The sequence below is a fragment of the Theobroma cacao genome, chromosome 2, assembly GCF_000208745.1.
Source record: "Theobroma cacao cultivar B97-61/B2 chromosome 2, Criollo_cocoa_genome_V2, whole genome shotgun sequence".
NCBI lineage: Eukaryota > Viridiplantae > Streptophyta > Magnoliopsida > Malvales > Malvaceae > Theobroma > Theobroma cacao.
In genome coordinates this window covers 14,109,026-14,125,798 of record NC_030851.1, presented here as the reverse complement: position 1 = coordinate 14,125,798, position 16,773 = coordinate 14,109,026, and the positions used below count along the sequence as shown (strand labels likewise).

The 16,773-nt window shown below is 33.0% G+C and overlaps 1 protein-coding gene and 1 long non-coding RNA gene across 2 annotated transcripts; one reads left to right on the top strand and one right to left on the bottom strand.

Annotated features, from left to right (window-relative positions):
* LOC18608909 lies at positions 6,796 to 8,424 on the top strand. The gene is made up of 3 exons (XR_001926327.1): positions 6,796 to 7,511; positions 7,595 to 7,680; positions 7,976 to 8,424. It is a non-coding gene; the product is annotated as an uncharacterized LOC18608909 (long non-coding RNA).
* LOC18608908 (glutaredoxin-C1) lies at positions 10,137 to 11,141 on the bottom strand. Its single transcript, XM_007043820.2, has one exon. It carries the CDS (start codon positions 10,772 to 10,774, stop codon positions 10,400 to 10,402), a length of 375 nt encoding a protein of 124 aa, XP_007043882.1. The 5' UTR covers positions 10,775 to 11,141; the 3' UTR covers positions 10,137 to 10,399.

The window sequence follows — 16,773 nt, the reverse complement described above, 5'->3', positions numbered from 1 at the left end:
TATATATATATATATATATATATATATATATATATATATATATTATTCTTTCTTAAATGTTCCACATAAATTCAACATGACCGGCCCTCCAAAAATTTTTTTCTTCCTTCACCTTTTTGCTCCACATGGCTGGCCCCCTCCAATTAACCAAGTAAATAGTCTTTAACTCTTTTATTGACCACATGGGTAGCCCATGTTGGTCTTTTAATATTTTTTTATATACTATTATTACTTTACTATATGTTCATTTTATTTCTCTCATTAATTCCACTACATATCCTTTAATCTTTATATTTCAATTTCGATCCTTTTTTATACGTCTAAAAATTTCAATTTTCATCTAACTTCCTTTCTCGGTACGTGTACCACCGAAATATAAAAATTACACCTCAACATGGTATTACCACAATATTTAAATATTTATTTATCCGCGTTAGTTCGACTTAACAAAACACTCGTATTTCACTTTTGTCGCTTATTTCTACAAAAATTCACTTGTATTTCTTCTCCCCCACTTGGATCAACCATATAATCCTTCTTCATGACTGATTTAGACATCCGATTAAATATTAATATTTTAATATTATTTTATTCTAAAAATTTTATCTTTGTCTCCTTGGTACCCAAAGTTCCTTATTATACCTCAATTGACTTCCGAATCACCTTTTATCTCACAAATTCTCCTCCAATAAAATTTTATTATTTTATTGTTATTTTCTCGCGCGCGAAATATTTTATCATAAACTATTCATTTCATCTTTTATCACTTTTAAACATTTTAATTGACCTTAATTTGGATCCGATTAACTTTATTTATCACCATATAAAAGTATGGGGCATTTCACAAATTATCTTAATGAGGTTAAGAATAATTCTAAGTTTATTGGAGCTTGAAATATCTATGCCCAAATAGATTCCCCACTTAGCTTCGTAAAATTCAACTTGTTTAAGTTGGAATGCATGTTTTATTTTATTAATAAAATTATGTACTAAAATGGCTATTTTTACATGTTTGTCTTAATTTAGATAAGAAAACATGTTTTGTCTTTATTTAGACAAGAAAACATATTTTGTCTTAATTCAGACAAGAAAACATGTTTATCTTAATTTAAGACAAGAAAAATATGTTTTGTCTTAATCTAGATAAGAAAACATATTTGTCTCAATTTTAGATAAGATAACATATTTTGTCTTAATTAAAGCCAAGAGTTGTCGTAAATTAAGATAATGCTAGAAGGATTCTTGCAAAATGAATCTAGACATCCATGTTGATAAAAAGAGACTCCATGTTTAACTAGCACTCTTTTATTTATTATTAATTTTTTTAAAATAAATATGGATAATAATAATAAAATAAGAGTTATTATTCAACAAGGAGTTTTATTTTATCAAGAACTCTAAATGATAATTAAATAATTAAATTATTTATTTTTTAATTTTAATTTTGATACTTATGAAGCATGTTTATGCATCCATAACTCTAAATAGATGGTCAAGATTGATTCAAAGGTATTTGATTTTGATTAAACCATTGAGACAAGAGTTTTAATAAAAAGAAAAGAGATTGGAAAAAACAAACGTATGTATATCTCTTGAAAAAGTCTTCACAGCCATTTTTCTCCTTCTCCTCCTCCTTCTCCTCTTAACTTTGACACACCTCTCTTCTGCTTTCCCATTCTTGGCTGATTTCTTGAAAAAAATTAGCCATTAATTTTTAGAAAGAAAGCGAGACAAATCGATTGCCATCTTATAGTCTACCATTCCACATCTTGTCTACTCAAGGTTCAAGTTGAAAGCATTCTTGAAGAATAAGTGGTAAGTTTGTTTGGTTAAGAAATCAATCGTTGGTGTGGTAGTGAATTTACTACAATTCACTAGGTGTCCAAAAATAAGAATCGTGAAATAAAAGGTATGTTTATTTTACTTCAATGGATTCTTATTTTTTAGGATGTGATTATGTTACTTGCAATATGAATGATGTGTTTTTTCACTTGTGTAAATGGATTGCTTACTTCCTTTATAAAAGAAAATTTTTAAAATCCATGCTTTACATAAACATATCAATCCACTTAGATCCAACTCTATCAAACCGATGATTTGAGATTCATCATTCTCTTAAAGTGAATCACATTCTTTTTGTTGGAAGTAGTATGGACACTACAGTCTTAACATAATAAAGTGACTTGCTTTATTATTCAACTGTCAACAATTTTAGATTCTATTAAAATACATGTCTCCTATGTATTCCTCTTCATACAAAATGTATTTTACTTCCTCAGTAGAATCTTGGCACCTTTATAACTAGATAATAAATACTTACTTAAAATAAATTCTTCATCTTATTATTAAAATGTACTTTCACTACAAATAAAATAAATGGAAGTGAACATGAAAATATACTTGTTATCCAAGCCAACATATTCTCAAATTCCTAACAGTAAATGATATTATGGATGTTTGTTATGAGTTGGCTTATGGATTGTATTCGCCACAGGATGTCTATACACCAGATTTGTTATATATTTTGTTTCCACATTATGAGCATGCGAACGTGTAGACTGATTTATATATTTTCTAATATATAATATAATCATGTTTATGCTTTTTCATATGATTCCATGGTGATGAGTCACATAAGGCATCTATGGGAATGTGGTTTACTTATTATATTTGGCTTACATGACTTAAAAGGGTAACTCCCATCGATACTCTTAGGCCAGTCCTACCTTAGATTTGGGTTGTGACACTTTGTTACATGTCTTGAAGACATATTTTTGTCTACATTCTCTCCTAAATTTCAAAATCTCTACCCAACATGTTTTATCATTACCGAAATCTATTTTTCTTCTTTTGATAGATTAAGAGGAGCAGCCGAGTTTAAAATCAATAATTGGACATGATCATTTGGCTTGGTTTTCAAATTGGGTATGAAGTAAACATCCATCAAATGGAGTATATGAATCAAGTAAACTCCTTTTCCCTAGATACGCTTGATTTTGTTTACTTCCTAATGTTATGTTTCAAGTAATATTTTGGTGCAACCTAAAAACATGGTTGAGATTTGATTGGTAATGTGTCACATCTTTAATTAGTTTCAAAACTAGAAAGAATTATCCGATCTTAAGCATCCTACTTTAGATGCTCTCACGTGTTTTATTTGTGGCAGATTATTGTCATTATTCATAGTCAATTAGACATGGAATGGGAAAAAGAGAAATGATTATATGAAAATGTACCCACCAAATTTATCTTAATTTTGTTGCTGTGATTTTTCTTTCTTTTTTTTTTTCTTAAATGATCATTGCCTATCAAATTGAAGCAATCTAATATTGTAACTTGTAGGGTACCAAAAATGCCTCTTCGACAATATATTCCTATCCACATGAGAACAAACTATTTTGGGATTCTACTTGAATACTTTGTGTAAAGGCTATTTGGAACTAATGTGTAGACATTATACAAGGAATTGTAATTTTACTTAATAATTTCTTCAATGATCAATATTTTGCTGTAAATTTTGTAAAATTTTCGTGGTTTATACTTTATTGGTTGCTTTCAATTTTGTAAATTTCATACAATTTGCACATTTTTGTCGCACCTTAGAATGTTATATGTGTTGCAATACTTTTTAGCTGCATATTTTAAACACTACTATACCTTTTTAGGATTGCAACCATATAGTATATGGCTGCGCATTACTTTTGCTGCAAAATTCCATAAAAAGTGTGGCTAAATTTTTTCATACATTAGCTAAGGTTACACTTAACTGCTACCTTAGATTAAGGCTGCACTTAGAAAAAAAATGTTGTAGTGTATTTAATTGAAAGTAGATGCAATAAAAATAAAGAGTAAAGAGAATTGCACACACAATTTATAGAGGTTTGGCCCGTTCTCTTGGCACCTTTGTCCTCAGCCTTAACTTTCTAGATAGTTCAATCCACCATTCAATTCAACCAATACAAATACCATTTGAATTAAGGTATAACATTTCTATCTTTTAAAGGCTTAGATAAAACCTCTAATACTATCTTTTGAAGGCTAAGGTATAACCTCTCTATTTCTCGAGATTATAAGTTTTTTGACAATCTTTACTAGTAAGAAAACCTCTAATAGGTAAATATTGGTTAGTGAGCACAAAGAAATATTGAAAATGATTACAATAGAATATGAATGAAGGCTCAAATGCTATGAAAAACTCGGAAGAATATGAAAATTGTTTGCTTTAAACTTGTGTATTGTTTCTTCTCTTATTTCCCTGCAACGGTGATCCAAGGATAGTATATTTATACTTGCAAATCCCATTGGAGCCACATAGCATTAACTAAGAAAAGAGTCGTTACTTTGTTGAAAATCTACCTTCATTACTACTAATGGATACCTCAAAATCGATCCCACTATGAAGGGCTCGATCTTGCCATCATTTGAAAGAATGTGAAAATACTTGCACTAAACTTGTGTCTTGTTTCTTCTTTTATTCTTCTACAATGATGATCTAAAGATACTGTATTTATACTTGCAAATCCCATTGGAGCCGCATAGCATTAACTAAGAAAATAGTTGTTACTTTGTTGAAAATCTACCATCATTACTGGTAATAGATACCTTGGGATTGATCCCAATATTAAAGGCTCGATCTTGCCTTCATTTGCTGTATAAAAATTTGAATTTTGTGAGTAAGGATCTATCCCTAGCAGTACAAGGGATCTTTTAGCTTTGCTTCAAAAGGATCATCCCCTTTACCCTTAGGATTGATCCATGTAGCTTCTCATTCAAAAAAAAAAAAACACTTCTAATTTGAACCTTTTCCATTTAAAAGCAATTTTAACGATGAAAATACTTTAAATAATTGATAAAAGTATGAATTTAAATTTAATTAAATGATTTAAAATTTTGAATATTTTTTAAGCGTATTATTTAAGTGATTTTTTTTTTGAACGGTAAACTTTTATTATTATCAAAAAGCAGTAAGCTGGAAGGTAGCTTATTTGCTTATTTTGAACATAAAGAAAATAAAAGTAAAAAGAAAGAAACCCCAGGTAGTATACCTAGAAGCTTGTTCAAGGTCATAAATAGACTTTTTAAGTTTGTACACCAAGTGTTCTTTCCTTGACTCCTAAAACCCTTCACATTGGACCATATTTCTCCAATTTTACTATTTAAGAAAGTTGTCTTCATATCCATATGATGAAGTGCTAGTCAAAATGTGCTACTAAGACTATAATGATTCTAAAAGAATCCTTGGAAGATACTGGTGAAAACATAATATTTATTACTAGTATACACTACTGACTGTGTTGCTGGTCGATGCATAACAAGGTATCCATCCTTTCTAGAAATAGGAAATCATATTTATCATTATAAGGTGCGGGCATAATAAATATTGTATGTTTCCTTCACCCATCCATTGGGACATTTAAGATAATGCTGCACCGCCTTCGCTTTTATGGACCAGCAAAGGAAGCTGTGTTATCAGTTCGATGACCGAAATATATATACACCATACAGCTAATTATTTATGCACAGGACCTCTGTCTACGATTGACCATGGTCGATCTACTATAAAAATAAAAAAGCACCAAGTGTTCCCTTCCATTGCAGCACCACCATAAAGATGTTCCCTCTCATTCTTGCAACGCTTGGAAATTAAATTGCTATCAGACACCAGAGAATAAAATCTTTATAACAACCTACCCACGCAAATGCCTACCCCTTAAGTTACAGCTTTCGACGTGCAATTTTGTTTATTTTTTAGTACAAAGGGCAAAGAAAAAACAAAAAAGGTATGGCTATACTTGAAGGGTTCGGGGCTTAGGGTCATATATAAACATATAATTCAAAGTTTTTGTTAATTAACTCCTTATATATCACTACAAAAAAATCAATTTTTTCCGACGTAAAAAATTGAATTGAAAATTTTCAACGGATTTTCAACAAAAATTTAGTTTAACTTTTTTTGACGGATTTCTAACGAAATTTTTTCAATGAAATATTTTCGTTGGAAATTCATTGAAAATGTTTTTGACATAAAAAAAATTTAATCTTGCTAAACTTTCTTACAGAAATTCCAACGGATTTCTATTGGAATTTTCCAACGAAAAATTATCCGTTGGAAATCCGTTGAAAAATTTATGACGCCAAAAAAAATTCAAGCCCGTTAAATTTTTTAACGGAATTTTCGTTGGAAAAAACTATTACCAACCGAAATTTTCCAACAGAATATTCTGTTGAAAAATTCCGTCGGTATTACTATTTTTTAAATTTTGAATTTAAAATATATTAAAAATTTTTAAAAATTTTATTAATCATTTATAAAATATTTAATAAAATTAAATTNAAATTAAATATAAACATACTAAGTTTTATAATATTAAAAATTTAAATATGTTTTCCTTTACTTTTTTTATATATTTTGAAAACTTTATTGAATCAAAAATTATAAATTAATAATTTCAAATTCATTAATTTTATAAAATTAAAAAGGTTATAAGAATAACATAATAATTAATTTTTTAATTTTATAAGAATAGATGATAAAATATAGTAATATATTAAATAAAATCAATAATACTTTAGGTACTAATATTAGTAAATATAAATTAATTAGAAGAATGGTGTATATAGTAAGCTTATTAATATAATATATTAAAAATATATTAATTTATTATAAATATATAAATTAGAGTGATAGTTATAGAATATGTTAACTATATATATATAAATTAACCTGTATTATTATGAAATTGCAAGATATCTATTTTAAATGATTTGGTTCCAAATGGACAACTCCAAAAATGCACCAGCTTGAGAAGAAAAAGAAAATACCTCTTTTTTCCTATGTGACGCCGTTTAGAGACCCCCACAAAATTTCTTCCCGTTCTTCACTTTTCTCCTTCCTCTTCTCTCCCTGAAAACCGATCTGTCTCCTTCTTCCGTCTACCCATTTCTTCTTCTGCTCTTTCACCCAAGATCTCCCTCTCTTCACTCACCCAACCAGCGGCACCTAACCGAAGCACTCTAACCTCCAACCGGCGACACCCAACCCAAGAAGTTCCTTCTCTTCTTCCTCTTTTGCCCAACCGGCACTACCCAAGCTTCTCTACCCTCCAACCGATCCAAATCCTTCTAAAGAAATTAGATCTAAAACCCAAAAGCCATAGGATGGAAAGGAACACTTTCCCTTCCGATTTCCTTTTTTTTTTAAATTTTATGTATGTACTTTTGTTGTTGTGGGTATTGGTTGCTAGTTTAGGATTTTTTGGTGGTTGATTTGTGGTTTTTTGTTGTTGTTTGAATCTGGTTTTTTTTTTGAAAGATTGGTTTCTTTTTTTGATCATTTTCTTTTATTTAATAGTTATCGCATTTTAGGCTCAATTTTTTGAGTTGCTATCTTCGATTTTAGGCCAATGAAGCTGGCATTGTGAAGGTTGCTTGGATCCCTCCTGAGTATGGCGATGCTGTTGCTTGCATTTGTGAAGATGGGAGTTTATCCATATGGGAATAGCCTGTAGAAGGTTTTTTTCTTCCCTGAATTTTTAATTCTTAGATTTGATGGTAATATTTTGAAAATGCCAATTGATATTGTAAATTTTGATAGGTACACAACCTTTAAGGGGTGAAGGCCAAGAATCAAGCTTTATTTTGGGTTTCACTTCTAATACTCCACAGCTCAATTCCCTCAAGGTATTCTTAAATTCATTTTTCTTGTAGCTAAATTCTGCTCTAATATAATGGGATTGGGGTGCATCAATTTGTTCCATACATGAGCATTGTCTCTGTAGTATGCAGCGTATCTTTATTTGGTTTGGTTTATCGAGTTCCAGGATCCCATGTTATTGAAAACTGGGCAAGTTTGGTAGCCGAGATCACCTATATTCTAATGTTAGGAGATTGCCTGTTATCATTATTCTTGAGTGACTTGCATACTGACAAAAACAAGTGGATGTGTTGTTATATTGCTAATTTAGACTCATTTTAGAGTTCCATAGGTGTGGGAATTTGATCCAGCTCATTAGAGATGGCTGCCAGTAGCAGAGATGGCTGCCAGTAGCAGAGTTGGCTTTGCCTGGTGACAAGGGAGATCAAGTTTATTCTGTTGCATGGGCACCAAACATTGGACGGTAATGGAACCATTGTGCTTATCAACTTGCGAAACCAGGAATGAGATGCAACACTTTATTGATTGTTTGGCTTTGATTCTGGTTATGAAAATAGAAAGAACTTGCTGTTTTGACTATTGTTTGTTGGCACTTTGTTTTGATTTTGGCCATGATTCTATTATGATGGGGCGTTATTTGGGTTGTTTGTTTCAATGTAATTAAACTGGTTGCATGAGCCTTTCTTGCTAGCTTGTTATCCACTACTTTGTATTTTACATTATAACAATGAAAATGCATGAATGACTAAATTTTGAATTTTGGATTTTAATGCGTATTTTTCTTATCAATTTTGGATAGGAATTATGGATGTAAATTGATAATTTTTTACCGAAATTTTAGTTGGAAAAACATTTTCAATGAAAATTTCGGTTGGAAATTTTCAACGAAATTCCGTTCGAAATTCGTTTCCAACAAAATTTTCCGTGGGAATTCTCTTTTCCAACTGAAATTCCGTTGGAAATTTCCAACGGAATTATTTCCACATTCGTTTCCAACGGAATTCTGTTGGGATAGCCAACAGAAATCAAATTTTTCCAACGAAATTTTCCAACAGAATTTTTCGTTGAAAATTTTCCAACAGAATTTTTCGTTGAAAATTTTCAACGGATTTTCAATGGAAAGAATTACCGACAAGGCTTTTACCGACAAAATTTTCAATAAATTTTTTCGTTGAAAATTCGTCGAAAAACGTTATTTCCAACGAAAATTAGGCTATTTCCAACGAAAAATTCCGTTGGAAATAGCCTGTTTTTTGGTAATGTTACATGCTCCATTCTTGAACTTGACATAATTGATGAATATGGTCATACTTTTTTTAATTATATTCCTAAATTTTTATTTTTAAATATTTTTTATTATTAATATTAACAATATTTATATAATTTGAAAATAGATGACTGAAATTAAAAAAGATAAAGAAAAAAAGACAATATTGCCCAATAAAGTCTATCCATAAATTATACTCACTGTAGATATAAATTAGAAGAAGACAAATGTCAAATAGTTATTAATACTTAATAGTAAAATTATGTATAGTACATAACTCATACTGCGTACTGAGGCTGCTGTTTTGATAAGAAAAAGGGAAAAAATGATAGCATGCTAAGTTGTGGCCACACTAAATGTGACATGTTCCCTTCCCTTAAAGATGAAGGTCCATCGCTTTTATGAAGCAGGCAATTAAGGAAGCTACATAATATACTTTGATGATGGGAAATTTGTATATACAGCTATTTAATTATATTCAGGACCTCTGTCTAGGGTTGACCTTGATCCATTACAAAAGTGTTCCCTTCCATTGCTGCACCATCATAAAGATGTTCCCGCTCATTCTTGCAACATTTCGATATTAAATTCCTAGCAGAAACCAGAGAATAAAATTTTTGAAACAACCTATCCAAGTTTTCCCTTTATCCTCAGTCCTCAGATCCTATCAATGGTTTTGGCTTTTGGAGTTACCTTCACAAATAAAAAAAATAGGAAAAGATCCAACATCAAATACACCTCAAATAGGCAACTCCAATAAGTTATTGAACATATCCCAATCTTCGTAGACATCTAAATTATCATGCCACAGATGATCAAAATAAAAATGGGTAAGATAAACGTTTCACTTATTCTGAAAAGAGCGAAAAAAATGGCTGAGTTGCTGACGACTCTGCTTGTGTGTAAACTAATTATCTTAATTGTTTTTGAATTTGTGAGGGGGATTTCTTCAAATCTGCGAACTCAATATCACGCGTGTCACAGATTGCACATAAAACCTAAGACCAGCGGCGGGGTCCCCAATGTCACAGAAGTGGCAGTCAACGATACCAACTCATGATCGTGCCACAGCTTCCGTCATTTCCACTGGCAGTGGCCTTGTAGTTCCCACTCGACCGTACGGTCTCTTCTTTTGCTTCACATTCCGGTGCTTAATTAATAAAAACAAATTAAATGACGAAAGATTGATGAAGTACACTTTCTAGCACAGCCAAGTTAAGATAAGTTTTGAGCATCCATTCACTATACAACGAGGCATCAGCTACATTAATTCCATTTGCCATAAGACAAAGCTAGGAGACCTCAAAATCTCCTTTCGAAAACAAAGCTTAACAGACTAACTAATTAAACTAGCTAACTAATTGTATATAAAATTGGATAGAGATCGTGAAGACAGTACTCTCCTACATTTTTTTTCAGCATTTAATTCCTGGTTAATTATTAATGAAGCATCTACTTCTCTAATATTGTCAGAATAATTAGAGCCAAAGAGCTCCGGCGTCCTTGAGAAGTGGCACCAGGGTTCCATTGATGTGGGAAGCCATGACTCGGTCCATGGCTCCTATCAGCTTCCCTCCAATGAAAACAACGGGAACTGCTTGTGAGTTGCCAAGCAGCCTCATCAGTGCCCTTTCCATCTCTTTCCCTCTGGGGTCCTGGTCAAGCTCGTACACCGTTGGGTTCACTCCCATTCCGCAGAAGAGCCTCTTCACAGCGTGGCACATGCAGCAGGTGCTCAAACTGAATATCACCACTGCGCTCTCTGAGGCCAGCTTCACCACCCTCTCCATTGGGTCTGACCCCATGCTCCTCGTTGGCACGTAGTAGCCCCAAGAATCACCCTGATAATGCATTCCTCTTCTACTCCTCCTCTTCCCAAGAAGAACAAACAACAAAGTGTTCAAAAGCAACTAAAAGGCAGAAAGCAAAGATGTGCTGGAGTTAGAGAAATTCGTATTTGGGAAAGTGGCAAGCGAGTGACCGTGGTGTCAAAAGTGCGGATGGGACGGGATTTTATAAGGGTGGTGTTGCAAGGGCATGAGAGTAAATAAAGTGGGGTTTGTCCGTTGTTGTCGCAGCGCGTGCGTTGAGGGTCTCGTGGTATTTGCTTTAAAAGGATTGCTGTCTGCAGCAAGAGGCACATACACTCCTGCAGGAAGCTTCAGTGGAAGCAGAGGTGTCAGTTGTGCAAGGCGGCTAGGGGTAGTTTGTCTACTCTAGAGAGTAAACACTCGGTTGCAACTTTTAATCAAATAGCGCAATGGTTTGCTGGTATTAAACTTTTAGGCGTTTGAGACATGAGTACAGGCTTTTTTCAAGCAAAGACTGAACGGTTTTTTTACATAGACGGCTGTCCCGTCCTTGTTGTCGGGGGCCTTGAGATTAAACTTTTTTTGTTTGTTTGTGACGTGACCCTTACGCGCATATTTAGCCTTTTTTTTTCTTCGTTTTAACTCAACAAACGAACATGTTGATGTCTTGATGATGATATTGATCATGGATGTTTTCTTGGATTTGTTGCTTGACCTCCTAATCCCATGAAAGGGGCAAAGAGCATTGAGCATTCTACCCATCTAAAGCCTAAAGCATTTGGTCATGGTCAAACGGAATAAAAAAATTACTACATTGTTTGCAATTTTTGTTTTTTTTGCTTAGCTTGGCTTCTTTTCTGGTGCGGGTGAAATTACGTGGTTCAAAGTAAGATTTGCTGTATAGAAAGTAGCAAAACTAGTCACATGATTTAACTTCCAATGCAACAGAGATAGTATAATAGTAGCAACAATGCTTCTCCCATTTTCATGTCTTTTTTCAATTGGGGATCAGGACTTTCCCCCGCACTCCATATTTCTTTCCCGACAAAATATACTAACGTTCTACATGTAAAGCACATTTGATGTTTTAGCCAAAAAGAACTATCATATTCTGTATTACCTTTTTCAATATTCTTGTGTAATGTTTTAATCAACTTTTGGATATCACACCAAAATGTATGCAAAAGAAGCTTCTTTCGTCCAAATTAGTAGAATTTTAAAGCAGTCACCATCACCTGCTTTCCAAATTGAGACTTAAACTTGAGGCGAAAAGCCCACAGATTGGACAAAAACATTGTTCAGATTTTGGAAAAAGGCAACATACAATGGACTCCACACTGGATAGTAGGAATGGGAAGTTTCTCCAGCTAAATTAGTCCAGAAAACTGATAAAGCTGGTAAATTGATTAGCTACATTGATCTTTAGTTTATCTTTAACTGGGTCCGCAAAACTTTCGTTAGGAAACACAAATCTTGATTGCAAGTTTGGAATCAAAGGGAGAAACATTGAAGAAAGGGGTCGGGGGACCATCCCCAGTACAATACAACTTCAGTTTTTTTTTTTTTTTTTACTGTATAGCTTTGCGTAGAACAGTAGAATTGCAGATAATGCACAGTAATTCTATAATATGCATTTATAAAAGTGTAATAAAACCAGATGCATGGTATAAAAAGAACAGGCAAGGATTTTGCTTTAAAAATTTATACTCTGCTAACTTGTTCACCTAAAGCAGAGACAAATGGGCAGTTGCTATAGTGAAAAAAGCAAAGTTAAGGCGTGGCCTGCACCCACTGGCCTACTTCGGGCGGCGGGTACGGTTTTGCGCCGAATACCGGCTGAATATCAGGATCTTTTTATGTGGGTCGGGTAGATCCGACCATATACTTAACTTTTTGTCGCTCTAATTTTGTTTTCTCACGGTGATATTTGCAACAACACAGCGTTCAAAACTCTTTCCTCTCTTTCCATCAATTATTTTTTCCTTTATGGTTGACCTTCACGTACGCATGCTCACCGGAGCCACTGCGCTTCTTTTAGTAGCAAATATCAAAACTACTTTTCTTTTCGAATTGAAGCTGATTAATTATCAGAAAGCCAAAATCAGTACAGTAATTTTCTTTGTTCACAAAAAGAAAACCACTATTACAGAGCTCAGAGTTGAATGTACAGCTTTAACTTACAACTGGGTCACTGAAAAATCACTGCTTTGTTTGAAAGGTTTACTTGGACCAGTGAGATATTGGTAGATAACTTAAAAAAGAGAATCTTGGACTCTTCCAGAGTGGATGGTCCAATTCTTGTTGAAGAAATACACGTGATAGAAACAGTGAAACGAAAAGGAAGTGAAAAAAGGGAGAGACAACTAGAGGATAAGAGTAGAATTCTTATTTCAAAAGCACGATTCTTGTAAAGAGTTTGGACATTCCTTTTTACCCCTTTTTCCCAAAATCTCCACTGTTTCTGTTTGTTTCTGTATGTCGATATAAGATAATGGTTTCATCCGAAAAGGAGATGTTTTTAGGCCCAATTGGGACCACTTCACTTAAAGTCTAGCCTGCATTTTGGGTCAGGCCTTGATAAGCCCTTTTAAGCTTCAACTACGTCTGCATCTGGTTCATTATGGAGGATAACATGAATATCATATTTTTCAGGATAATATATTTATTTAAAACTTAAGTTTGCGGATGTGTCACGCATCCCACATCAAAAGATGAGGTGGGTTTTAGGTTTATAAATAAGAGCCTTCCTTCCCTTATGATTGAGCAAACAGTCGGTTGTGATCGTACAACTTGATCATAATCGTCAATTTTGATCTTAAACGGACCAGTTATTTAGTTCCGATTGAGGCATCGATTACCTCAATGGGTTTTAGTAGTTGATTGGTTCAATCGTTGAGGAGGAGATCTCCTCCTTGACGCTAATCGAAAAATCGAGGAGAAATTTTTTATATTATTTTTAAAATAGAGGGGAATTACACTTATAACCCTCATTAATTCGTGCCCCTCTATCTAGCCATCTACCCCCTCAATCGGCTTTCCCCTAATTCCAAAAGCCCTCCCCTTGTCTTAATGAAGCCACCATGCTACATTTGAAAACTAAAGCATTCTCAACCTTGTAACATTCCTGACCTTGAAATGGACCATAAGTGTGTGAGGGATTACAATGATATGTTGAAATGGCTAAGCTAATGGATGAGCTTAGTTGAATCTTTGGTGTATATGTTATATCAGCTTAAAGGTATGCCTATGTCCATAGAGCAATGAATATGAAATATGAATATATGAAAGTTCAAAATGATGTTGTGCATATGTTTGGCACATGAATGATAAAGTGCATTGTTGGGTATTTATGAGGATATGATGCTTAAGCAAAACTATGCCTAGGTTTGATTTGTACAATATGTGACATGGAGCATAGTGAGCATTTGAACTTGTGTGATAAGTTTATGCTTTGATATTGAGCATTCTTGATGAGTTGAGATGAGAACAATAATTGTGGAACTTAGACCACAAATCTCAAAGTTTGAAAATGTTGAACTATATGGTTTGAAGTTTAAGTGAGATTTTGATATTTGATGATATATTTGGACATTTGTATGAAGATTTCATGTTATATGAATGATTTGTAGTGTGTTGTGAATGGAAATAGATCAAGTAACTTATTGGAAGTGATTTTGAGTTGTTAGACTTGGATTTTTGAAGTTTAAAAAGCTAAAAATTTACATACAAAGGAAAGTATATCGATACATTCCCAATATATCAATACATTCTTGGCAGGATGAACATCTATTGATACATTGTCTAAATGTATCGATAGATTTAAAACTGAGAGCAACCAAAGGAAAAAGTATCGATAGATTTCCCCCAATTTATCAATACATTTCGGGTAGAGAGCAATTTGAATGACATGTATCGATACATGGTCTCATGTATCAATACATTGAAAGGGAATTCATTAAGAATGTATCGATACATCTTGAGGCAAAGGCAAAAATAAAAAGAGGGTTTCGGGTGTCCATTTTAAAAAGAAAACCTTTTCTCTCTCTAACCTTTTGAAACCCTAAGCCCCCAAATGTCATTTGAAGCTCGTTTAAGCTAGATCTAAGCTTAGGAAATGATCCGGAGGTATGATTACGCATTTTTACCCATTGAATTTTTATTTAATTGGTTAATAATCTTAGATCCAATTATTTTCAGATTTGGTATAATCCTCTTCCCTAGAGTTTATTGAGGATTTAGAGCCAAGACTTGAGCAACCTAGCCACTAAGGTAAGGATTTAGTTTATTGTTGAAGGATTTAAGCTTACTTATGGAACTAAGTTATTTTTGAAAAAGCTAGTAAATTTTGAAAGTTAAGATATAATATTATTTGTATGTTGTGATGTGTTTAAGGGAAAGTTGAAGCCACCTAACATGTTGGTGAGCTGTAGGACGGTTGAAGGCTAAGGATTGAAACTTAACCGTGGAGCGTTTCTGATTGCCACTGTGAGTGGGATTTATTTTTGAATAAAATGCATATGATGCATGATGCATTGGTAAATGCACTACCATGGTACTTAAATGCTATATGAATGCCTAGGCTACAAAACTATATGTGTGTGTGTGTGTGTGTGCACGTGCGCACGTGTATGTGTGTGAATATGATTGCCTAAATGAGTATGCCTAGGTTAGAGGATTATTTATATATATGTATATATATAATTGCCTAGATGAATGTGCATATCCTAAAGATATGTATATGTAAATTGTATGTGCTATGTTAAGTGCCTTAGTGCAAGCCACATAGTGGCCTAAGCTATGTGAGCCTAGACTAGGAAGTCTTGTGACTATTTACAAGTTCATTGTAAAACCCGACCCTATAAACACATGTCATGACATACATGCACTGAGTAGCATGTTATTACGCTAGGAAAGTTATTAAGGATAGACGAAACCTGGTATTGTACCTAACGATACACTTAAGTTGATTTAACATCGAACTAATTTAAATAGGAATCGTAGGATGAAATTTAATATTTTGAAGTCCAGGAATGACTAAAAATGATTGTTCGGAGTTCGAAGGTTCATTTGGGAAAAAATTGAAAATTTTGATGTTTAGGGGCAAAATCATCATTTTGCCACCTAAGATAATAATTTGATCATGGAGTGAAATTTTTGATCAAGATTAACTATTTGGAGTATAATTTAATGATAGGAAGTGAAAAGTTTCAATTTCGGCAATTTTCGAAACATAGGGGCAAAACGGTAATTTTGTCACCCCGAAGTAAAAACCGTAATTTTCACCACCCAAAACTTGTCAAAATTATAGGATTTATTTATTTTTGGTATGAATAACTATGGTATTTCAAGTGGTGAAAAATAGAAGTTTAATGGATGAAATTTTAAAAACGGGTTAATGGGAAAGTGACACATGGTACTTTTTAATGATTTAATATTATTTTAATGAAAAGTCAGCCCATTTAAACCCCATATTAAGTGATGGCTGGCAATAAGGAGAGAACAAGAGAGAAAATAGAGAGGAAAGGAAGAAAAGAGAAAAACCAAAGGAAAACTAGAAAATTCAAAGGGAAAATCACGTTTTTCGACCATTTACGCGTCTAACAGTAAGATTTTTTGACTTTAGCATCATTTCTACCTTTCCTATGCCTTTATTTCCATTTAGCATGCTTGAGGAGAGAGATCAAAAAGTGAAACCAAGGGCTGGCCAAATTTCAAAGGGAGAGATTTTGAATTTTTTAAGTTTTGATTTTTAGTTAAATTGATAGTTTTAGTTAGTTAAATGTGTATAGAAATCAAATTGGGCAAGAAAGCATGAAATTCTCACAATACCCACCCTTGGCCGAATATGCATTGATGTACAATGATGATGAACTGATTTTTATTCTAAGAGAAATGAAGAGAAAATGATTAAAAATGGTTAAATGCGTAGAAAAACAAAGTGAAAAATTAATCGAGTAAATGTCCCATTTTTGACCGAATTTTTCAAGGAGGAAAGTGAGCTGATTTTTATGATTTTATAAGGTTATTGGCTGATATTTAAT